The sequence below is a fragment of the Sphaeramia orbicularis genome, chromosome 12 (assembly GCF_902148855.1).
Source record: "Sphaeramia orbicularis chromosome 12, fSphaOr1.1, whole genome shotgun sequence".
Lineage (NCBI taxonomy): Eukaryota > Metazoa > Chordata > Actinopteri > Kurtiformes > Apogonidae > Sphaeramia > Sphaeramia orbicularis.
In genome coordinates, this window is record NC_043968.1 from 35,495,189 (window position 1) to 35,520,254 (window position 25,066).

The 25,066-nt window shown below is 38.4% G+C and overlaps 1 protein-coding gene across 1 annotated transcript in view; it reads right to left on the minus strand.

The window, feature by feature from the left end:
* The window catches only part of plxnb2a.1 (plexin b2a, tandem duplicate 1), a 245,321-nt gene that overhangs the window by 49,383 nt on the left and 170,872 nt on the right, over positions 1–25,066 (minus strand). The window contains exons 5-16 of the mRNA XM_030149192.1: positions 20,346–20,672; positions 19,895–20,033; positions 16,708–16,853; positions 16,399–16,584; positions 14,346–14,480; positions 11,714–11,814; positions 10,531–10,657; positions 3,785–3,947; positions 3,073–3,184; positions 2,881–2,992; positions 1,209–1,310; positions 1,008–1,103 (exon numbers count right to left, since the gene is read on the minus strand). Of these exons, the coding sequence (XP_030005052.1) occupies positions 1,008–1,103; positions 1,209–1,310; positions 2,881–2,992; positions 3,073–3,184; positions 3,785–3,947; positions 10,531–10,657; positions 11,714–11,814; positions 14,346–14,480; positions 16,399–16,584; positions 16,708–16,853; positions 19,895–20,033; positions 20,346–20,672 (1,746 nt within the window). The remainder of the gene's footprint in view (positions 1–1,007; positions 1,104–1,208; positions 1,311–2,880; positions 2,993–3,072; positions 3,185–3,784; positions 3,948–10,530; positions 10,658–11,713; positions 11,815–14,345; positions 14,481–16,398; positions 16,585–16,707; positions 16,854–19,894; positions 20,034–20,345; positions 20,673–25,066) is intronic.

Here is a 25,066-nt window from a genome sequence, read left to right on the forward strand (position 1 = left end):
CTCATTGGCTGGTAAAATGAAAACTCACAGCTCTGAATTGTCCCATCTGGTGTTACTTTTATATCCACTCTGTGTTCTTACATCTGCCTCTTCTGTGTGGACATTCTCTTCCAGCCACACCTCACCCATACTGTATGATCAGATTTACCACACTGACAGTTTTTCCAAACACAAACCTCTACTGGTTTACTGAATTTCCACTAATTTAAGTAATGTTTTATGAGACTGGATTCAGGATTATTTGCAAGAGAATAGATTTATATGTACAAATACTCTCCAAAGACCTTTTACAGTACTTTTATTTAACCCTTACAGAACTAAAAACTATTTTAGTGACATCTTCCTGATGAATTATTCTCTACATGTAACCTTTAAGTGATTTATCACTATTTCTTATAATATTGTCCTTTGCATTTTTCAGTGAAAATCTGGTATGTTCCTATATTTAATTTAATAATTTTGTAAAATGTTCATAAAAGCTTGAAGTAAATTGAAAGGTTAGAAAACTGAAGCAGAAGTGACTTTTTCAGTGGCATATAGCAATAGCAATATGAAAATACAAACAATTGTCTACAGCCACTGTCATTTGTCAAGCTACATGGGTTTCACTGGTGAATCAATGTTACTGAAGATGACGGTGTTTCCATGTTCATTATGGAGGCTCCGAACGTCCAAATGACTCATATCTGATGACCATGAAAAACTAAGAAACTGCATTTGACCTGGATTATTAAAATCAATTTGTAGAATCAGAAGCTAAAAAGTTATTAACCATCTTAGGTCAGTAGATGCTTTAGGTCTCCAGCAGCTGTTTGTATCTTTAACGGTTAACTTTTTTAACAACAGACAAAGTAAATGTTCCATATTAAATACTCTTTTTGGAGAATGAGAGCATTGATTGTCCTTCTTGCCTCTAACTTAAACACACTGTGCATACTCCAAAACAATTATTAATTAAGGTAGAGCCTGATGTGCAAGCTTTGGTAAAATAAACACCCAACACTGACCTTATAGCCGTCGAATCTGAACTTTGACCCTCCTTCCTGAGTGACTGTGAGTTCTGTGTGTTTCATGAGCTCAGTCCCTATGGAAAACCTCCGACCCTACACAAAATGACAGGAATGAGACAGAACACACAGTAATGAATGATAATAATGAGGTTTAGACATCAAGTGTTTCATCTGTTCGTCAGCAGCTCTGAGTCTCACCGCATAGATCTCCAGGTTTCGGCCTTGGAAGCTGATGGGAATCTCAAATCCAACAGGGATCAACAGTGGTTCCGGAGCCTCAAACTGAGGACAGCTGTCCGACTTCACCAGGACAATATAAAGGAATGAAATCAGTGATCACAGATATTTTTTACAGGCTTTATTTTACATGCACTGCATTTGCAGGGCGCCTTCCAGGCAACGTTCCTGATAATTTCCTAAACATTAGCTGGTATTTATATGTAAATTACTGAGATCATTCTATGAAAAGACGGTGCAGTTTGGTGCGACTGAGAGAAATGGTACCTGCTCATTACTCTGCATGCCAGTGAATCAGGGGATTATATGTGTTTGACTCACATAACTCACAGATGCATCGATAGCTATGAAACCTGGTAAATATACTGACTCAGTATATAAATGTTTACATTTTGGCGCATCTACCTCATGAATGAACAAAACAGGATGTGATAAACTCTTTTGCCCGTTTATCTCCCATGCAGCATTTGCATTACCTCTAAAATGGATGCCAATATATTCACATTTCCAAAGAAGAAAAATTTTGAAAAAAAAAAAAAAAAAAAAAAAAAAAAACTTACAGAAACATATTTTAAAAAGATTTAAAGATCTCCTTCAGTCATATGAAGAACAAAAAAAAAAAAACAAAACTTCGCAATAATTAACAATTTCAACTCTTCCACAAGAAAGTTGAAGTTTCGGTTAAAGTGATGTTCCTGTAATACCAGATAGTATCACAAGGAGGTGTCTTCCTTTGTTTTGCTCTGATGTACCAGCATTGACAGGTCAGTCAGAGAACAAGAGATCATTCTGTAACTTCACGCTACCATCCATTATTGATCACCTCAGTTAAGAGTTAATATTTACAGTGATGGCCAAAATTATTAAAACACTTGGCATATTTAAGAGATTTCATCTGTTTTTTGATTTGTTTTTTTAATTGGCCATTAAAATATCCATAAAACAAAGAAAATATATACACAAACTCATCATTATGCTCTATAAACTATAAAATACACTCATCATAAGGAGATTTAGGTCAGTTTCCTACAGAAAACAAGCCTATTTCACTGTCAATGTCACACAATCATGTCATATTCTTTCACAGAAGAAGCCAAACTCCTTATGTGATCATTGTCAGGTGTGATTGTGGTTTCATTAATGGTGATTCAGAGTCTTAGGACACAGCTGTGTGATTTTAGAGAATGTACAAGGCCTATCTTGCTCATTACGAAAATATTTATGTCAAAAATGAATAAAAACAGCAGGACTCATTTCATCGATATCCCTTGTGTTCAGAGCTACCATCTGTATGTGTCATGAGCATTATGGAATAAAATCATGTTTTGGAGGCAAAAAAAATCAGTCAATTTTTCCAGATATCTCAAATGTTCTAATGGTTCTGGCCACTGCTGTACATTAAATTGACATTAGTGGTGCAGGCTGGTTAAATCACATTCTTATGTTTCAGCTGCAATGAAATTCCTTTGTGTTTCCAACTGATATGATGGTAAAAACTACATTAACCCACTGTATTATAAAAAGTCTGGGAGATACCCAAATACATAACAGAAATAAATATATATTCAGGAAATTACGAGGAAAAACAGATAAGTGATAGAACAGAACAGAAGAAATGTGCACATCCACTGACCTGTTGTGGTTTGACAATGTGATCTCCGTCGACAGTGTCATCACTGTCGCTGCAGCTGTGGTCCTGAGCATTCCACTGACAGCCCCACTCACTGGTCACACATGATATACACCTGGAAACACACAACATGTTCAGTCTGTGTGATGGTGTGGCGTACATGCCGATTATGTGTTTGTGTTATGTTGGTCTTACGGTGTATTCGGGTTCTTCCTGACGGTAGCTGCACAGTTGTAGAAGTGATATTCGCTAGAGGTCACCTTGATGTTGTTGTTCACCGTAACAATGACCGGGACAGACACGTAATCTACAAAAATACACACATAAAAATGAAGGAATGGACAAAAACACAACAGCAATTTTAGAAGAAAGCAAAAAATAGGAACATACACAGTCCTACTCTTATGTAAATATGTATATAGCCTTTTATTACTTATTACTATTATTTTTCTTACTTATTACTTTTGCACTATTTTTATGCATGCACATTTTTTTCTTGCACTTTAATCTATTGCTATTGTGGGATCAATGAAGTCTAATCTAATCTAATCTAATCAGCGACGATCTAGTTAGAATATTTCACCAAAATACATACCAATTTAAATATTTTCATAGACTTTTGAATTTTTCAAAGGCTTTTCTATGTTTTATTTCCTCAAAAAGAGTTTTGCAAATGAAAAAAAAGATTATAATCCCACCTCTGAACATTTTGTTTGTAATTTTATTGAGACAAACTTTGTGCATATAAACGACACAATTCAAACAAAGCAAACTTATTCATTAATGTATTTTCCTAACAAATGCTACACAGTTGACCCGAAAAAGCCGTGGCTGTAATGTTTGAAGCTGCCTTCCTGTCAGGTGTAACTCCAACAGTTTTCTTTACATCCATCATGTGTCCACCTACCCTGCTGGTCAGGAGTGGGAGGGATGTTGACGGGATCAGGCAACGAGCAGGTGACCACGCCAGTGTCAGGGTTCATCGCAGCTTCGTTACTGTCTTTGCCAAAAAAGCACTGCAGTCTATCACCGGGCCTGAGTCTGGGCAGGGATGGTATGCTGATATCGACCTGTAGGACAGGCAGAGGAGCGTCAGATAAAACAGGAAAGGCACAGAAAGATGAATGGGAATAAAGAGGTCATTATTTTCCACCTCAAATCTCTGCAGGCAAAATGAAAATATAAGAAGCAACCTTCTGATCTTTGATAAGTGTGAGATTGGAAATGACGTTCTTTTTAAGTAAAGCAGCATGAATAAAACTTTTAAGAGCCAAAATACCACTGTCTTATCGTATTAAAAATCACAACAGAGGACCTGAAACAGAGACAATAGTCCCAAACTGCCCTAATTAAGATGCAGCAGATTCAACTCTGGGACAAGAAGAAATGTGGGTGTTTGAGGTCAAACTTGTGCTCAGAGAAAGCTGGACTCACCTCCTCCCTCACCACCAACAGAAGACATCTCCAAGGATTTAGAGATAATGAGGGCCAAATTAAAACTCTTAGAACTGCAAAGTTTTTATCTCCACTTTAAGAGCAGAGCTTGCAGATAATTGTATAATATATAATGAAATGCTATAATAATTATAACATTTCATAATAAATACATTTCCAGAAAGATTAGGGAAAAAGACGTTTAGTGTTTAGAGTTAGTTTTGACGTCATTAAAGTGTAACTTTACCCCATTCTGAGATCAGAGTAGTTCAGGTTCAGAGAATCACAAGACACTTATGCAGAAAATGAGGCTCTGAAAAGGTTAAGGTCAAGTTTTTATTCTAACTTTACCAACTAATGAAGTGGCCTAAAAAATCAATATGCATTTGCATACAGTGCTGTGTAAAAGGTTTGTTATTTTTGTAGGCTTGAAATGAGCATAAATATTATTTGTCTTTTTTCTTCTTTAGATAAAACAAGAAATTACATGAAATATGTGCACCGCCTTAAAAATGTGCACAAAAAAATGGAATTAAATGGGTTCTAAAGGTTAAAGTCAGTATTTGTTGTGACCCCTGACCCCATGACAAGAAGCAGCACAAACTGTTACAAACATCTGACATGTGTTGAAGGAAACCTGATATAAAACATCAGAAAATGAATACAATAAATCTCATATTGTCTGAAAAAGCAGGTTAAATATGTATTCAGTGCAAAGGGAGGTCACACTAAATACGACCACTTTGGTTTATAGAAGCTGTTTTTTCCTGCTGTACATACTTCACATGTATCCAGATTGGATCTTAATGCAGAGACTGAAACATGCAGATGTGTGGTCATTAGAAGTTTATTAAACCAACAACCCTAATGCTGACCTTGGATATTTGCACAGTACTGTATATATCATTTTGAATAATTTAGCTGCTTTCATGCAGTCTTTTCCTGTTACGGAACTCAAGCATGATTTACTTTAAAACCTACTGAACGGCTCTGATAAATAGTGCATTTATGCAGACTGTGTTGTGACACTGTGGTGTTTTAATGTTATTTCAGACTCAAATTGAAAAAAAAAAAAAAAAAATCAAGGCAGAGGATTTACAGCAAAATGAGTGAGTCTGGTGGTTCTGAATAGTGATAAAAAGGCTTCAGTTTGACATGTCACAAAATGAATGAGGTTTGGAAAAATCTGACTGAAGGACCCGTGGGCAGAAATCCTCTGATTGACTTTTCAATGCAAATTTCCAGATGTAGAGTTGTACTAAAAGCACAGAATAAAGCATGGACGTGGGAAACCTTAAAAAGATTTTTACGCAGGAAGTGGTGATTTGAGCTGTCTTCACCTCCAAATATGAACATTTATACTTAATGTTACAGGGTTTCTCAGTAAATCGGATTTAATGCTTTTTAGTGCTAAAATGGTAAATGGTCTGTACTTATATAGCACTGTTCCACACCTTCATGGTGCCCAAAGCACTTTACAAAGCCTCACACTCACCCATTCACACACACACACACACACACACACACACACACACACACACACACACACACACACTCAAACAGTAGTGTTCAGTGTCTTGCCCAAGGACATTTAGACAGTCGGAGGCTGGATTTGAACTGCCAACCCTTCGTTCATTGGATGACCTGCTCTACCAACGGGGCCACAGCCACCCTTTTGAATGCCACTTTACACAAATGTAATGCCCACGTCCAACTGCAGATACAGTTTTATATATAGTTTTTAACCAGGTTCTGAATAGTTCCTCCTCCAGTCACTTCTGCTGAAACTTGCATTTTCCCATTTTTCCAACATTTGCTATTATTCCCTCCACTCTTTCGCCACAGCATGAGCAAGCTCACAGCACATTGAATTCCAAGCATCCAGTGTTGTGACTTCGTGTATCAGCCATAAAGAATAGCCAATTAAAGGGTTCCACCTGTCAATCATCACAATATACTTCTGATCAAAATGATTAAATGTTCATGAAATCAAAATAAATCGTGAACAGTGTTTTTTTTCTCATCAAGTGTATTTAATTTTTAATGCCTCTGGACATCAAAATTAAAGCTTTTAATGCCATTTAAGGCCTTAATTTTCACAAAATCTATTTAATGACTTTTAATGCTTTTTAAAGACCCGCTGAAACCTTGTGTTAATTTTTTTGTGCATTATCACCAGCAGTGATGTGTTTCATTACAGATGAGTCAGATGATTGTGATTACAACTCAAAAAACATATTTAAGTGTTTATTACTGGAATTTCATCTTGGTCTACACATTTAATTTGGTGTAAGTGGTGTATCAAGTGAAAAGGATACAAAAAAAAAAAAAAGCTTTTGCTTCTAGCCTATTCCTTTTATGGTTTTTATATTTATTACGATTGTTGTACTAAGTGCAATGATTGCTGTACAACCCAAAATAAATTCATTCATTCATTCATTCAAAACCTTAACAGAAAAGCAGGAGGAAATATTTATCACTTGTTTAAGACTATTGTTTCAAGTATCATTAAATTTTTTTTCTCTCACCCATTTTAATGAATGCAAAGATTTGTCATTTGTTAAGTATTAAGTAAATAGTACGAAACAACCTTTAGAAATAAATGTATTTACTGACTGACTGAGCACCTGCGACCTTTAACCTTATGAATGTTTGTGTGATCATGGAGAAAAGTATTTGTTTTCCTATTTTAATTTTATTTCAATGTCATTAACATGTCATTGGCAATGAAACACAGCTACCATAATTTGTGTGTTTTTGTGTGTCAGTAAAATTGTGTTAATCAGCTGTAGTGATATTTGTAAATGAGGCAAACTAAGTGAGAATGTAATGGGTTGACCTGGATAAATTGTCTATTTGCCCGTGTGCACATGCACGCAGGCATATATCTGTGTGTGTAGCACTGTAATAATTATTATTCAGCAGCTCTGTTGAAACTTCAGCTCCTCATTACTCCTCACTGACCTCATCTATTTTAATTTTCATAGCTGAAGTTTTAGTTTTAAACCTTATGATCTGTGGCAACTCCAAGACTGAAAAAACCCTGAATGGACTGCACTGTGGGCTTTATTTTAAAAAGTAAAACACCAGGAGGCTACATTTATGAGTCAAAGTATTTCATTTGTATCAGAATAAAATTACAAAATATGAGCTGCAGAGACAACAGGCCTGAACTGGCCTAATTACGATGCAGCAGGTTCTTCTTTGAAAGTTGGGTGTTTGAGGTCAAACTTCTCCTACAACAAAACCTGAAGCTCTCGCCAAGCATTTAGAGGAAATGAAGTCCACACACAACACTAGCATTGCTAATGTGCTAAAGCCTACAACACATTTCAAGTGTGTTAATATACCTTGCTTCTGTGTTAGACTACTTTATTCTTCTAGTCCGCCACTTTTTAAAGTTTGATATTGACAATACAACTGTGACCAAGGGGCAAAAACAAAATGAGCATATCAGGATTCAGGACATTCAAAAACACTTTCCTGCTACATATTATTGATGGAAATCAAATTAACCAGAGACATAAATATTTTACAAAAGTTCAGCTCTGGCTAAATGCTAACCAAAATTGTGTTTGGCCTGGTATACATCACATCTAAAGTGATGTATCAATTCAATTCAATTCAATTCAATTCAATTAAAAAAGGGAATAAATAAATAAATAAATAAATAAACAAATAAAATAAAATAAAAAGTGCAGACCAACACAGTAGCCATCTTTAGTGACTTGTACTAGTGTATTTGCTGTGTGGTACATGCTGTGATATTACAGTTAAAAATGGTTCATTCTTTGTGCAAAACACAAGTTTTCTCTGTATTGGAACAAATGCATTACCTCTGTTAAACATATTTAACCCATAAAGACCCCAACAGCAACTGGTGACCAAAACCAGCTACTGATATAAAATGTTTAATACCTGTTGATCCACTAATCCTATCAATACATGTAGATAATTGGTGTAAAATGCAGTTTGTCATCTTTTCATGGTCATCAGATATGACCCATTTGGACGTTCAGAGGCTCTGCAGTGAACATGGAAACACTGTCATCTCTTCGATATTGATTCACCAGTAAAACCCATGGAGTTGGATCAATGAGAGTGGATGGACACACTTGGTTTATGTTTAGTTAATGATAGATTTTACTGAAAAAGTCATTATTTCTTCAGTTTTCTCTGTTTTGCTATAATAACCTTTGAATTTACTCTAAGGTTTTACAAACATCTATGTGATCAGTGAATTCAATATAGGAAAATACATGATTTACACTGAAAAAACTCAAACTAAAGAGGATAGTATTTCAATAGATGGTAATAAATCACTTAAATGAGTGATATTTTGCTTTTTTAAATGGAATTATGCCTTTTAAAACATTTCTCTGTGGTCTACATAAACTGTAAATGCTATGCTTGGGTCTAAATTCTTCATTAATTCAATTCCACAGGTCCATTTTCAACCTATTTCTGAGTAATGACACGAAAAAGGTCGTTTTGAGCGCTGGCCGTTCAAATGCACATGACCCTACCCCCTTCAGGTTGTTGGCTGTGCTGCTCTGTCCCATTCAACCAACAACTGAACATTTTAGGTAATCTGCTCGAGGGTTTGGACATATTTTCAGTATGGACTACAACTGCTACTGCTGACAAACAATTACGTTGTACCCAGAGAAATGTTCATTGGAAGTCTTGACCTTATATGTGCAAATGTCATGACTTAACTAGTTATAGACGTAACAAATTAAGAAAGAATTCAAATGGGTTGTAAAAATCCACTTGATTTTTTCCAAAATGAATATAAAGACAGCTTTGCAGCATCTGGAGGGTTCAAATTCAAACTTTATGAACTGTTAGGGTCCAAATACACAAATAAATGTACCAAAGACTAATAAGAGTGGGTTTAGCAAAATAAGAAAGGTTAAATATACAGAAAAATTTATTTGAAAACTGCCACAAAAAGTACCACTGGGTCTCCATGAGTTAAAGAGAAACAGATTTCTATTCACAGAGTCACTTACCCGCTCTCTATTTGCATAGCATTAATAAAACCTGACCTGATTGTAATCATTCTGCAACTAGAACCTTTGTTTTGATGCCTCTCCATGTCTGGTGATGATGCCAAGATCACCAAGCACCAATAATCAATGCCACAATCAACACAGACAACACATCTACAATACTAATACGACAAGAATAGATATCATTTTTACTCTATTGTTCATGATGCTATACATGAGCCACTTTATCGTGTCTTTGAGTCAAACTTCTCTTTTGAAGCACATTTAACCTCAACTTACACGATAACAAGCCTGTACACAGGTCACATAGGCAGGACAACTGTAAAAAGAATAAGTATTAGATATTCTAAGAGATAAAAGCATGATGGGAGGAAAGGTCAGCAAACAATGGGGTGCTATACCTGTTGAAGGACGACATGCCTTTCTGACAAATAAGCTCTTTGATCAATTCCTCATTAATTCACAAAGTCGAGTGGTAAGGTTCAAACAGCGGTCTGCCAGGAGTTTTACACACAAATAGATTTAGTTTTCTCAATGTGACTTTTAGTGACATTGGCTGTGGCATTTTGGTGTTGCTATTTTGCCCCTAGAAATAACAAAAGCTGTATATTTTTTTAAATTATTATCTTTATGACTTGGAGACGTGCATCAACTCAAATCCTTCTGTCTTCAAAGAGCAAGAATCTAACTGAGTACAATATAACAGTGTTATTTAGCTGTAATCATAGAGAGAAATAAACAGATGACAGGAAATCTGCCCATAATGACAAATGGTTGGTCTGATCCTAATTGAAATAAGCTCATCTGATGCTGCTGCTCATGTCTGCTTCAATAAACTAACACATCTGTAGCTGGTTTTATGGGAGAAATAACATTTCCAGGAACGCATTACTGTATTTCATATGGGCTGTATATGCCAAAACTGTAAATGTGAACATAATCATGCAATAGAAATGTTTTCCTTTTTTTTTTGTGTAATTGCCCTGAAGGCCCCTACAGGTCGACGTACCAGCGGTTAGAAACCTGTTTGAAATGCTGCTGACTGCACACTCGTAGAGTTTCAGGGGGTTCTACTGGTTTAAATAAAGCATAGCTCAGCAGGATCTGAACTTACTGTTGCTTGGGGGGGATTTCAACCCAGAGAGGAAAGCAGAAGACCTGCTTGTTCACATTTACTCTCTCTCTCTCTTTCTCCACTTCATACCTGTTGTGTCTTCTTGCAGCTGAGGTTCGGTGGGTTGAAGGCCTCAATCTTAACACACTGCTGATTGGGCGACCACAGCCAGGTGTTTTCCTCATTCGACCCGCCACACTCCTGCTTCCTGGTGCATCTGTGGAAAAAAGCAGCCGGTGATGACGCAAAATGTCACAGTGTTTTTAATCCTACAAAAGCTACCATATTGCCTCTGTTTATTTCAGATTGTTCATTATTCACACACTGTATCTACTTCTTAATTGTTTCTGCTATTGAAGTTGTTTGTTCATTTAGGTATAATATTTTGTGCTGTGCCACTTATCTATCTCAACAGCTCCTATAAGTCAACTATGATATATTTATTTGATACCTCTTAGATTTCTACAGGTCTTAAACCGATGATTAGAAAAATGAAACAAAGAAATGCAATATAAACCAAACACAAAAAGAAGTGAGATAATGGCCAGTATTGTGCACAGAATCAGTCCAAGGTTTTGTTTTGTTTTTTTTTAATGTCATTCTGTGCTATCCCCTTAATGTTGTCTATTTATTAAAAAAAAAAAAAAAATTCAACAAAACATTCATTCATTTATTCATTATGTGAACCCGCTTTATCCTGACATATAGAGACAACCAATCAGTCTCACATCCGCACCTATGGGCAATTTAGATATTAACCAAACCTATCGTGGTGGGAGGAAGCCAGAGTACCCGAAGAGGAGAGAACCCACACAGACACGGGGGGAACATGCAAACTCCACACAGAAAGGTCCCACCCCCATCAACTGGTAATGTTTGTCTTCAGCAAAACATTTATGTAAAAATGAGCTTCAGGGTCTATGATCATATCTGTGTCCATATCATCAGTCTGTGACACAGAAATAACACGTTGTTGAATGATGTCACAAATCAATCACAACTGAATATTCAATGGAGATGTTTACAAAAACAGCATACACATTAGAAAATAAAACCATTTTAAATACACCTTAGAGATTCATTTCAGTAAAAATCTCCTGTTATGACTTCACATGTCACAACGTCTTCCTTTCTGTCATAAAATAGGCTAATCCACCCTATTTCTGCTGAACTCTGTCTTGCTGGTGGGCTGACGGTGAGAAGTTTGTGTTCATCGGTTCACACATTAAAATTCACAGTTTGCACACACAAACAGACACACAACGTGACTCACTTTCCCTCCAGGACACACCAGCCACAGTACGGATCCTTCATGGTGACACAGGCTTGGCAGTCTGTCTTCTGGTGACAGGCCTGAACAGGAACCTTGGTGATCTGCAGGGACAGTGCACTTCTACTGTTTACTGTGAACTACTGTGTAATAATGACTCTTCAATTAATAATGAGGATATTAACAGTAATAATAATAACAACCATAATCAAATCATAATAAAGCTCAGCATTAGCCCTGGTGCATGTACTAACTCTTGTGTACAGATCAGTATGTAACATTAACACGTAAAGAGACAAAACATGTAACTCTGCCAACATCTACAACATATATAGGATCTGTCTATCACCTGACACAATAATCATCTGATACAGTCCCATCCCATAACCCCTTTCCCCATCATTTCACTCCCATGCCTCTGGACAGTACTATTGACTATTGATGTGTTAGAGTCCACTCCACTGGGGTGGGAAATAGTTACTACCCCAGAGCCATAAGGCTGGCTGCAAATGTCTGTATTTTTATGGCACCAAAATAACTGCAAAGATATGGAATTGTTTATTACAAAACTTCAATGATATCTACATTAGTTTTAATTAATGAAGCACTTTTATGCATATTAAGTCATTGTATTATGTCAAAAACTGCTTCTACTTGTAGTAAATATGTTTATGTATTTTTATGTTGTAAAACTACTTTGGGTGTTAAAATGTATTCCTAATGTAATTGTCCTTTCCTCTTAAAATTTGAAATTGGAAACAAAAAGCCAAATCAATGGCATCAGTTATAGTATTGCACATTTTTAATTATCTCAGTCATGTATTTATACTGTTGCCCATATAGTTGGAAAAATTTTGTTTCCAGCCACATTTCTCTTTTTATTCCTATTTATACACATCAGTACTCACCTTTGACCAGGTACAATGATTATATACTGAGTCCATGTCACACTTTATCTATATGAAGAATAAATCACACAGTCACAATCATTTCATGAGAAGAGGTACAAATATTTTGTTCCAACTTTATGGTCAACAGTATATATTTATGGACGTTTGTATCACAGGGGTTCAGATACTTTGTGGCCGCTGTTTGTGATAATTACTGAAACTAAAAGTATTGTGACATAAACCAAAAGGAATTACTTTTCAATTTTATATTTGCTTCTTTCAACACAATTAAACCTACTCTGACCAGAGCTGACTCCTTTTCAGTTATGCCATCATGGAGTCTAACGCTAACACTTCAAACACTAGAGCCCAACTGATATGGGATTTTTGGGGTCGGTGTCGACACCAATATTTGGGGCTAAAAAAAAATGAAATAGGATCATTGATATACACAGGATATAATAGTCTTATGTTAGACAATGGTAGACACGTGAATTAACAGTTTCATCTTTGTTTATCTCACAAACATAATTGACACAACTTTCAAACGCTGTATAACAGTCTTATATTAGTCTAGTATGTAGCCCATGGGAAACCATGGGTTGTAGATGTGGTAGTTTTTATGCTAAAGAGAGCAGACTTTTGAAAAAGATGTGAGTCTATATTTTATTTTAAGCAATGACATAAAAACTGCTTGGTAAATAATTCTTTAAAATGTAAGCAACGATTAGTATACAGTATTAATGCCCAGGTGTGGCTGCAGAATGAAATTGTGAGGTACACAGGAAGCGCACGGGGGTGGTGGGTGAATAGTTTGTAAGATCGGTTGGGCTCTATCAAATACATAACTTTTTTCAATAAATTCTGTATTTTTTTTTCTCATGTGTGACTTGTAATTTGTTCTAATTTTCTATGACAAGTACATTACCAATTTGATAATTACCAAGCTACATTTTCTATAAAGTAGTTTTGCTAGTTTCATTTCTTCCAGTATTAAGCATTTAATGGTTTGCACTTTGTGTCTAAATAATGTGTTGCTGCCAAAAACTGGTATGGTTATGTTTTAACTATACCACACTTTACACAATATGCAAATTTCACTTATTCTAAGTAATATTTTCTTAAAATTGGAGGATTTTGGTCGTTAAGGAAATGCTATTTTAGTGAAGAACTTGTTCAAACCAGCTGTGAAAATAATTTTCATCCCTGACAAGGAGAAGCCAGTGTAATAAATTTAAATGAGCAGATGGAACAAGCTCGAGTATCGTCACTTGACTTGATCAAAGTGAATGACCCTCTTGAAGTGCATTCTAATTAATTCATTTCTAAATCAATACATCAATTACACCTCAGCCAAGAGTGATAGCAACCAAAAGATGAAAGGACAAAGGAGAGAAAGACAGACGAGGAGGGAAACAAAGAGGGTTGGAGGAGAGGAGCAGAATGGGAGAATAAATCAATGCCTGACTTCTGTGTGGTAATGCAGACGGATGTATTGGTCTTAGTTGAACAAATGAATATATGATCAAACAGGACAGACAGAATAAATGAAAAGCTCATTAAGTCCCTAACCTGATGGATGAAATACAGAAGTAGATGAAGAAATAAAAGTGAGTGGCTGACATTCTTTCAGTGCACACACACACAGAGGTGTGAGATGGACGGATCGAAAAATAAATGGACTTTGGTTAAAAAAAAAAAAAAAAAAGAAAGAATCAATCAGTTGGTGTCTGAGTGACTCTGACCTTTTTCTCCGTGGTGATGTACAGGTGTTGGAGGCTGGAATCGAACAGCAGATCCTTGTTGACCTTGTCCCCTGTGACTTCGCCCAGCGCTCGGCCGTACACCTCCGGATGAGCAGACAGATGCACCTTCAGCACCTGCAGCAACGTCAAAAATCCATTAACTCAGTCAGATCACACACACCTCTGGAGAGCAGGTGGAAACAAGAGAGAAATCATATTCAGAGCATCCTGGGAGTTGTTGTCATCTTTTTAACCAGACACTACATACTTTGAGTTTTTAGCTGATGTACATGAATGAAGTGGAGAAACATGACAAGAGGAAGGACAGACATGTTTACAATCTCACTGGTGGGTTGGAAACCAATTAAGCTGAAAAAGGAAAAACTACGTGTGAACAAGTGGACAGATGGATTTGTAAGTGTTTACTTGTAGATCGGATTTTGTCTAAATATAATTCTACATTTAAAGTCCAATCCACACACATACTGGGCTCAGTCCACACCAACTCCCATTTTTCTTACAAACATTCATGTAAAAATCCTAAAGGTCTGGTTCAAAACAGTTTTTGATGTTTGGCCCTTGCAGCTAAATTTCCTCATTAGTATTTGTTCTCTAAACCACACTAGCTGCTTATTTGGAAGGCTTCGAAGTTTCTTCTCAGCATCCAAAAAACCCTACGGATCATTTGCAGCATGTATTCATGTAAATGGCTGATGCCGAAATCAAATTAATAAACATAAATCAGCAACACACAAAAATTTCAATTTCAATAATAAATACCTCAGTAGTTTTTACTTTATGGCAACTGAATGTTAATTCTTTGTAGTATTAACATGGGTCTGTCATATCTAGAAGGCATTTTCAGCCTGCGGGCAAACATTGATTGCAGCAGATCTTGCTAAATATAGCCTCAGGGCTGAAAAACTCACATTTTTTCTATATGCTTTCATACCATGGATAATTTGATTGTTTTCTGTTGAAGTGATAGTTCAGCTTTTTTGCAGTGGGTTGTATGAGGTATTTATACTCATATACTTAGAGTCAGTGTATAACCTGCAGTAGATCGCAGTCAGCAAAGTCCTATTTTAGAGAAGGACAGAAGGGAGAACCAGCCTGGAGGAAAAGTTATGCACTGTTAAAGACAAAATCAGTCACAAAACTGGCTTTTTAGCCACTTAAAACATAGCAACTTTAAAAGGAAATCCATTTCATTTTAGGTAAGTTATGAAATGTTTTCACTGCTTTGCTTTGCAGTCACACAGTCCTTCCTTTTGTTGCGCATTCTCCGTTGTAGAACTGGTTTTGTGACCGGCTAACTTTACAGTAGTACAATACTTTGCTTTTATTTGCTTCTACAATGGAACTGAGGTGACCACAATCTACTGCAGGTTACACCAACTGAATAAGTACAGTCCCACATAAGAAAACCTCAGCTGTGCCTTTAATAAAGGAGTATTCTTTTTCTTTTTTTTAATTATCAATAATTTATAAGGAAAGACGTATTATGCAGTAGAAGTTAATGTTTATGCAAAAACCAATGAATTTAACAGAAGTTCCTTTGTGTATTTTTTTTTATTTAAGAAAATTCCTGAAAAACTGGGAGGTCTGATGCCAGTTGGTATGAAATGACCCATTTTCTTCAAAATACCTCCATCCATTATTTTCTATGAAAGCCCTGACCTTTTTTAAATGAATTTATTTTTCTTCACCTTTTCATCTGTTTAATTTGTCATTGTGATAGGCCTTACAGATGCACATATTGATTAAGGTCATTGCTATTTATTTTTTTACATGGGATTTGTGCTTGGGGGTGGCGGTTGTTAGGTCTCTGTTTACGAATGCTCATTGCTTGTGATTGCACCTTATTGCAGTGTCATTTCACAGGAAAACCAACAGACAAAGCTGAAAAAAGAGAGCTCTGACCTTTTGTTTCCTCTATACTGTCATCAAATAGGAGACGTGTTTTAAAAATAACAACGAGAAACTAAATCACCCTAAAAAGAGCAAATCAAGCACAAAAATGGAGCACGGTATGTGATTATCATGTCCTTACCTCTCCATTGGCAGTGCCCACGAACGCCACAGCATGCCCTGTTTCCGCTGCCACGGCCACAGCCACAGCTGTCATGTGACCTTTTCGGATCAATGACGGCTCGGTGGTTAAGGCGAACTCGGCCTTGCTGGCCAGAGGCGAGGGCAGGAACTCAGCTCCACACTTGTATTTGAGTGCCATGTTGTGCTGATGGAGAAGAGAATTAATGATTTCTCATTTTCTAATATGAAAAATGAGCTGTAATCAAACTGGTATAAACTGACTGACTCTGAGTCAATATTTCTCTTGCTCTTTCTGGCTGACACACACCTGATTACTGCTGCTGCACAGCTCTTCAGACTTGGAGGAGTAAGGTGAGTAGACAGCAGCCTTTTTGTTGATGATGCCATTGTCGCTGTAGCAGGCTCCAATTATCTCCACCAGCCTCTTATTAATAGACTGTAGTGGATACATACCTACAAACAACCAAAAACAGCATCGGTACCTTTCTCCTACAGCTAAAGAAAAGTTACCAGAGTAAGACGTAGCACAAAAGTTGATATATCCAAGTAAGACAGGGTGATATGACCAAAAATGTTATCTTTTTTTTCAGTGTTGGGAATATAATTACTGTTTTTTTTCTGTATTGATCTTTTTTAGTCTATGTCCCAGGAAAGTAAACATTTTTTTTTGTCTGTTTTTTTTTTTTTTTTTGACATGAAATAGTTGTCTTGGGAAACAGCATAATGCAATCTTTTTTTCCAGATAAATTTTTTTTATGGAATGTCCTTTGCAGTGGACATACAAAGCCAAGATAAAGGAAGATTTAGTAATTTTGTGCAATTACAAGCTGTATGGTGTACAGCGTTAACAAACCAACATAATATACAGCACTGTGTAACATTAGGTTTGTTGGTTTAGTAAAGTTCTAATGACCACACAAATGTATTTCTAAGTCTATGTATAAAGATCCAATCTGGATATATATGTGAAGTATGTACAGCAGAAAAACAATAAGTTTCAGGGAAAAACAGTTTCTATAAACCAAAGTGGTCATATTTAACGTGACCTCCCTTTGCACTTAACATGTCTTTAACCCTTTTATTCAGACAATATGAGATTTATTGCATTAATTTTCTGATGTTTTTTTATACAAGGTTTCATTCAATACATCAGATGTTTGTGACTGTTTGGGCTGCTTCTTGTCATGGGGTCAGAGGTCACACTAAATAGGGACCTCATCCTTTAGAACCCATTAAGTTCAGGTTATTTGTGTGTCTATTACAGCTGCACACATGTTTCCTGTACTTTGAATGTGAAATAAATATATATGGTCAGTTCAAACTTGCAAAAACAACAAAGCTCAATGTAACCTATAACTTTTCCACAGTACTGTATTCCGTACATATTTTGAAAGAACCACTGGTCACAATGACCGGAGAAACATATTGACAATATTAACAAACAGGTTGAATTGAGATTAGAGAAAGAAAGGTCTCCAGAAGAAACACTGTTCGATTTTATGATTCAGACATTTATCATATTGATTTAAAAACAAAAAAATCAATTATAAGTGAATTATCTTGTCATGTTGGCCATGTGAGTTCATGTTTTAGGTCAAACCAAGTGTCAACAAATATGAACCAATCAAAAAGAGAGATTGCATTCTAATGCAAATACTGGATCAAAATGTCCCCAATGAGGCAGATTAGTATTGATTTGTGACTAAGTGGATCCTGGGAATATTATATCAGTGTTTTGTACAACAATTTCAGCAATTTTCAAGAGACTGTTATTACAACCTGATCATTTATTTTGATCATATTGATGTTGGTTTAACAAAATATCGAATAAAATACAGTCAGAGCATCATTTCAACTGAAATGCACATGTTGAAAAATATATTACTCAGGCAACTGTTCAGTGTATTATGCATCATCAGGTATGATATGATACCTGAATTAAAATGTGTTCCTTTTACAGCTAGAAAACAGATTTTAAAAAGCAGCATTTCAGTATGATACTGTACCCTGTATGCATGTCTCCTCTACTAAACAAACAGGATGTCACTGCAACTCCTATGAAATGGTGCAGTAAACGTACCTTGCATATTAAGTTTGATTTCAAAACGTCTACTAATTTTGCACAGTATATATGTAGGTTGCAGACACATCGCTCCAGTAGCTGTAACATTGGATCATCAGAGGAAATATTCCTCATGGTCAGAACCATCTGAACAGCTCAGTGAATCTGTTTTCATCATGCACCACAACTTTACACCAACCTGAGGAATACTTAATATGGATGTTATACACTTTGATGTGTTCTAGAAAAGTAGTTTATACACAACAGTACTGTTTTGGTGATGCATATACCTTTTTTATGGTCTTTCATCCCCTGTTGTATTGTTTGGTAATTGTCTAGTGTTTGCTCTGCGTGCTACAGTGTTAAATGCCCCTGCTTGAGCTTTTATCTGAAACTTTTTTTTTTTTTTTACTTTCTTTTGCTTCCCTTTTTTGTCCTGGACTCCCTGGCAGAGGATATACTGGATCTCAGTAAGATTTGGCTAAATAAAGAATAAGTAAGTAAGATACAAAACTAAAAAACTAGGGGAAAAAAGCACAATTATACAAATATTCAGCTGTTATATGTGAACAGACTTCACAGATCCAGATAGCTAATAGAAAATAAAACAAGTCATGGTTTATTATAAGGCAAAGTCTACTGCCACAGTACTGTGGCATGAAATATTGGTTTGTCTACTGCCACAGAGCCACTCAAATGTTAGCATTTGTACTAGAGCCAATCATGGATACTATTACATGAACTCATTATCCTCTTGTTGCCACAGTACTGTGGTGATATGTGGTGTATACTTCAGGGCATTCTTTTGTGCATTTTGGACATTGATGGAAAAAACAACAAATTAGTGATAGTATATAGTATAGAATAGGAATTATTGTTCTAAATGCTCTATATGTTGTGTTATGGTGTTCTTTGCTCTGTGTAGTCAGTGAGGCTGGAGAAGGTGGGCGGAGCTACATGTTCGATGCAGCAGTGTGCTATTTGACCTCTCAGTTCTGTCAGTTCAGTGTATTCAATGCTATGGTCTGAATTCTGCACTCTGAACGTTGTCCCAGGGGCTGATTTATATCAATGTCGGATTTATGTACCGGTGCCCTTGGCTACTTCGACAGGGAATTGAACCCAAGTGTTCGCACTGCAGTCCGATATGCTACTGAGTGAGGTAAATCTCCACTGTTTCCAAACTTGAGCTATTTGCTATCTGATTGCCTGGGTACTTTTCAGGATGTAACAAGTTACTGGTCTAGACATGATATAGGGAGGGCACTGATTGGCTCTGTGGTAATAGACAAACCAATATTTTGTGCCACAGTACTGTGTCAGTAGCCACTTCATTATTATAATTATAATGACCAATTAAGTGGATATAAGAAGCTTTTGTCTCTACCAGCTACAAAACAATGAATAAAATAACGTACATAATGACACTTACACATTGCTGAGGACAAGGCGTCTTCATCAGAGGTGAAGGTGACAAACAGGACCTTGTCATCAGCTGAAACTAGTCCGTACTGGTTCGTTGCGGTCATACTCTGAGCCAAAACCTCACCTGGTACCGCGACATAGGCAGCCTGTGAGGTGAGGAAGAGGCAAAAATGCTGAAGATGACATGCTCACTCTGAGAATATGTATTTAGCTGATGCAATAGAGGTACAGGGACAGAGCAGACCCCATAAATCAAGGATTTTCCTAGTTCAAGAGCAGGTTAAATCCAATTTATAATGTTTTCAGGGGTCAGAACTGAGGCATTCTCTAAAAGTTTCCAATTTAAGGTAAACTCATCCAAATGTAAAATGTCCAAATGTGTTTTTCCGATTCATCGCTGCCCTTTTCATAAAATTGCTGACAGTTTATCCACTAGAGGAGGCGTGCATCATCATTACCTGAACTTTGTTGTACTTGTTTGTTGCGCTGCAGTTAAGCTGCAGCTCAGTGTAGGAGTAATAGCCTTGATCGTCCTCACACATCCTGGAGATGAAGGTGAAGTTCTTGGTGTCCTGCACGCCGAGCGTCCGTGAAAACAGGAAGTAGACAAAGCCGCCATCTTTAAAGGCAAAGCGGAAGTCGTGGAGGTATCGTAGCACGAAGGGATTGGCCTGCACGGCCGAGGCCTCGATGATGCTGTCAAACACCACCCAATCACCGTAGTCCTGGAGGATGCGGGTGGAGATCAGCTTGGTGCTGTCATGGCTACCATATCCCTTACCAACCTGCACACAGAGAGGAGAGAAGACATAAATACAAACACTGGAAAACCTGAAAACACCCTACACCTGAAAATGACCGTCAGCCTGGCTTATACACAGGTTAATTGTTTTGTGTGATAAATGTATTTACAGAGGTCATTCTGTTTACATAAAGACATGAACATGTAACAAAATATGCTAAGAAGCCAATGGATGTAAAGCCTTGGAGCTGTGGTTTTTATACTATAGGTGAAACATATTTTTAAATTACAGCTTAATTGTTACATTTTTAACTCTCTGTTAGTTTTTATTCTAATCTTAGGTTAAATTGAAACTATGACCCAGATCTAAATTCTAAAATTCATTTTTAGACGAACTGAGCAAAAAATCAAATTCCTTGAAAAAAGATAAGGGACAAATATAAGTTTTGGCTGTCTGCCTTGACCAGCTGGGGTTAAAGAGAGAGAGAGAGAGTAAAGGAGGAGAAAAGAGAGAGCGATAGAGATATAGAGAGACTTGGGGGGGGGGGGGGGGGGGGGGTGACACATGGAGTACGTTATGATGAATACATAGAGTGTAATCAGTTCGTGGTGGCCCTGGGTCAGGTGGGAGACTAAAAAGCCTGTTTGAACAGGAGGGTTTTGAGGTGTTTCTTAAAGCTCTCTACAGAGTCCATGGACCGTAGGTGTAGAGGTGGGTCATTCCATAGACGTGGTGCCACAGCTTTAAAAGACCTGTCACCGCGTGTGCTAAAACAGGTGCGTGGAACCATCAGCAGGTGCTATCCTGAAGACCTCAAGCTACGAGTCGAGCTGTAGGGCTGGATCAGGGAAGCAATGTATGCAGGGGCCTGGCCATGTAGGGCCCGGAAAGTTAGCACAAGAATTTTGAAATGAAGACGATATAGAACAGGGAGCCAGTGGAGAGATGTAAGGATGGGAGTGATGTGGGTTCTCGTGTTTGCGCGGGTCAGAAGCCTGGCAGCAGAGATCTGGACAAACTGTAGACGGGCCAGCTCCTTCTTGTTTAAGCATGTAAACAGGCTGTTGCAGTAGTCTAAGCGAGAAGACACAACACGACACGTTTATGACACGTTTATAACGCGTCACACGACGACACGTTTATGACACGTTTATAACGCGTCACGCAACGACACTTTATGACACGTTTATAACGCGTCACGCGACGGCACGTTTATGACACGTTTATAACGCGTCACGCGACGACACATGTATGAAACGTTTATAACGCGTCACGCGACGGCACGTTTATGACACGTTTATAACGCGTCACGCGACGGCACGTTTATGACACGTTTATAACGCGTCACGCGACGGCACGTGTATGAAACGTTTATAACGCGTCACGCGACGACACGTTTATGACACGTTTATAACGCGTCACGCGACGACACGTGTATGACACGTTTATAACGCGTCACGTGACGACACGTGTATGACATGTTTATAACGCGTCACGCGACGACACGTTTATGACACGTCACGCGACAACACGTTTGACACGTTTATAACGCGTCACGCGACGACACGTTTATGACACGTTTGTAACGCGTCACGCGACGACACGTTTATAACACGTTTATAACGCGTCACGCGACGACACGTTCATTACACGTTTATAACGCGTCACACAACAGCACGTTTATGACACGTTTGTAACGAGTCACGCGACGACACATTTATAACGCGTCATGCGACGACAAGTTTATGACACGTTTATAATGTGTCACGCGACGACACGTTTATGACACGTTTGTAACGCGTCACGCAACGACACGTTTATGACACGTTTGGAACGCGTCACGCGACGGCACGTTTATAATGCGTCACGCGACGACACGTTTATAACGCGTCATGCGACGACACGTTTATGACACGTTTGTAACGAGTCACGCGACGACACATTTATAACGCGTCATGCGACGACAAGTTTATAACGCATTTGTAACGCGTCACGCGACAACACGTTTATGACACGTTTGTAATGCGTCACGCGACGGCACTTTTATAACGCGTCACGCGATGACACGTTTATGACACGTTTGTAACGCGTCACACAATGGCACGTTTATGACACGTTTGTAACGAGTCACGCGACGACACATTTATAACGCGTCATGCGACGACAAGTTTATAACGCATTTGTAACGCGTCACGCGACAACACGTTTATGACACGTTTGTAATGCGTCACGCGACGACACGTTTATTACACGTTTGTAACGTGTCACGCGACGGCACGTTTATAACGCGTCACGCGACGACACGTTTATAACGCGTCACACGACGACACGTTTATTACACGTTTGTAACGCGTCACGCGACGGCACGTTTATGACACGTTTATGACACGTTCATAACACGTCACGCGACGACACGTTTATGACATGTTTATAACGCGTCACGCGACGACACGTTTATGACACGTTTATAACGCGTCACGCGACGACACGTTTATTACACGTTTGGAACGCGTCACGCGACGGCACGTTTATAACGCGTCACGCGATGACACGTTTATAACGCGTCACGCGACGACACGTTTATTACACGTTTGTAACGCGTCACGCGACGGCACGTTTATGACACGTTTATAACACGTCACGCGACGACACGTTTATGACACGTTTATAACGCGTCACGCGACGACACGTTTATGACACGTTTATAACGCGTCACGTGACGACACGTTTATTACACGTTTGGAACGCGTCACGCGACGGCACGTTTATAACGCGTCACGCGACGACACGTTTATAACGTGTCACGCGACGACACATTTATGACACGTTCATAACACGTCACACGACGACACGTTTATGACACGTTTATGACACGTTTATAACGCGTCACGCGACGACACGCTTATGACACGTTTATAATGCGTCACGCGACGACACATTTATGAAACGTTTATAACGCGTCACGCGACGACACGTTTATGACACGTTTATGACACATTTATAACGCGTCACGCGACGACACGTTCATTACACGTTTATAACGCGTCACACAACAGCACGTTTATGACACGTTTGTAACGAGTCACGCGACGACACATTTATAACGCGTCATGCGACGACAAGTTTATGACACGTTTGTAACGTGTCACGCGACAACACGTTTATGACACGTTTATAACGCGTCACGTGACGAAACGTTTATGACATGTTTATAACGCGTAACGCGACGACACGTTTATAACGCGTAATGCGACGACGCGTTTATAACGCGTCAGGCGGCGGCACATTTATGACACGTTTGTAACGCGTCAAGCGACGACACGTTTATGACACATTTATAATGTGTCACGCGACGACACGTTTATGACACGTTTGGAACGCGTCACGCGACAACACGTTTATGACACGTTTGTAATGCGTCACGCGACGACACGTTTATTACACGTTTGTAACGTGTCACACGACGGCACGTTTATAACGCGTCACGCGACGACACGTTTATAACGCGTCACACGACGACACGTTTATTACACGTTTGTAACGCGTCACGCGACGGCACGTTTATGACACGTTTATAACGCGTCACGTGACGACACGTTTATAACACGTTCATAACACGTCACGCGACGACAATTTATGACATGTTTATAACGCGTCATGCGACGACACGTTTATGACACGTTTATAACGCGTCACGCGACGACACGTTTATTACACGTTTGGAACGCGTCACGCGACGACACGTTTATAACGCGTCACGCGACGACACGTTTATAACGCGTCACGCGACGACACGTTTATAACGCGTCACGCGACGACACGTTTATTACACGTTTGTAACGCGTCATGCGACGGCACGTTTATGACACGTTTATAACACGTCACGCGACGACACATTTATGACACGTTTATAACGCGTCACGCGACGACACGTTTATGACACGTTTATTACACGTTTATAACGTGTCATGTGACGACACGTTTATTACACGTTTGGAACGCGTCACGCGACGGCACGTTTATAACGCGTCACGCGACGACACGTTTATAACGCGTCACGCGACGACACGTTTATTACACGTTTGTAACGCGTCACGCGACGACACGTTTATGACACGTTTATGACACGTTTATAACGCGTCACGTGACGACACGTTCATAACGCGTCACACAACGGCACGTTTATGACACGTTTGTAACGAGTCACGCGACGACACATTTATAACGCGTCATGTGACGACAAGTGTATGACACGTTTGTAACGCGTCACGCGACAACACGTTTATGACACGTTTATAACGCGTCACGCGACGAAACGTTTGACACGTTTATAATGCGTAATGCGATGGCACGTTTATGAAACATTTATAACGCGTCACGCGACGGCACGTTTATGACACGTTTATAACGCGTCACGCAACGACACGTTTATAACG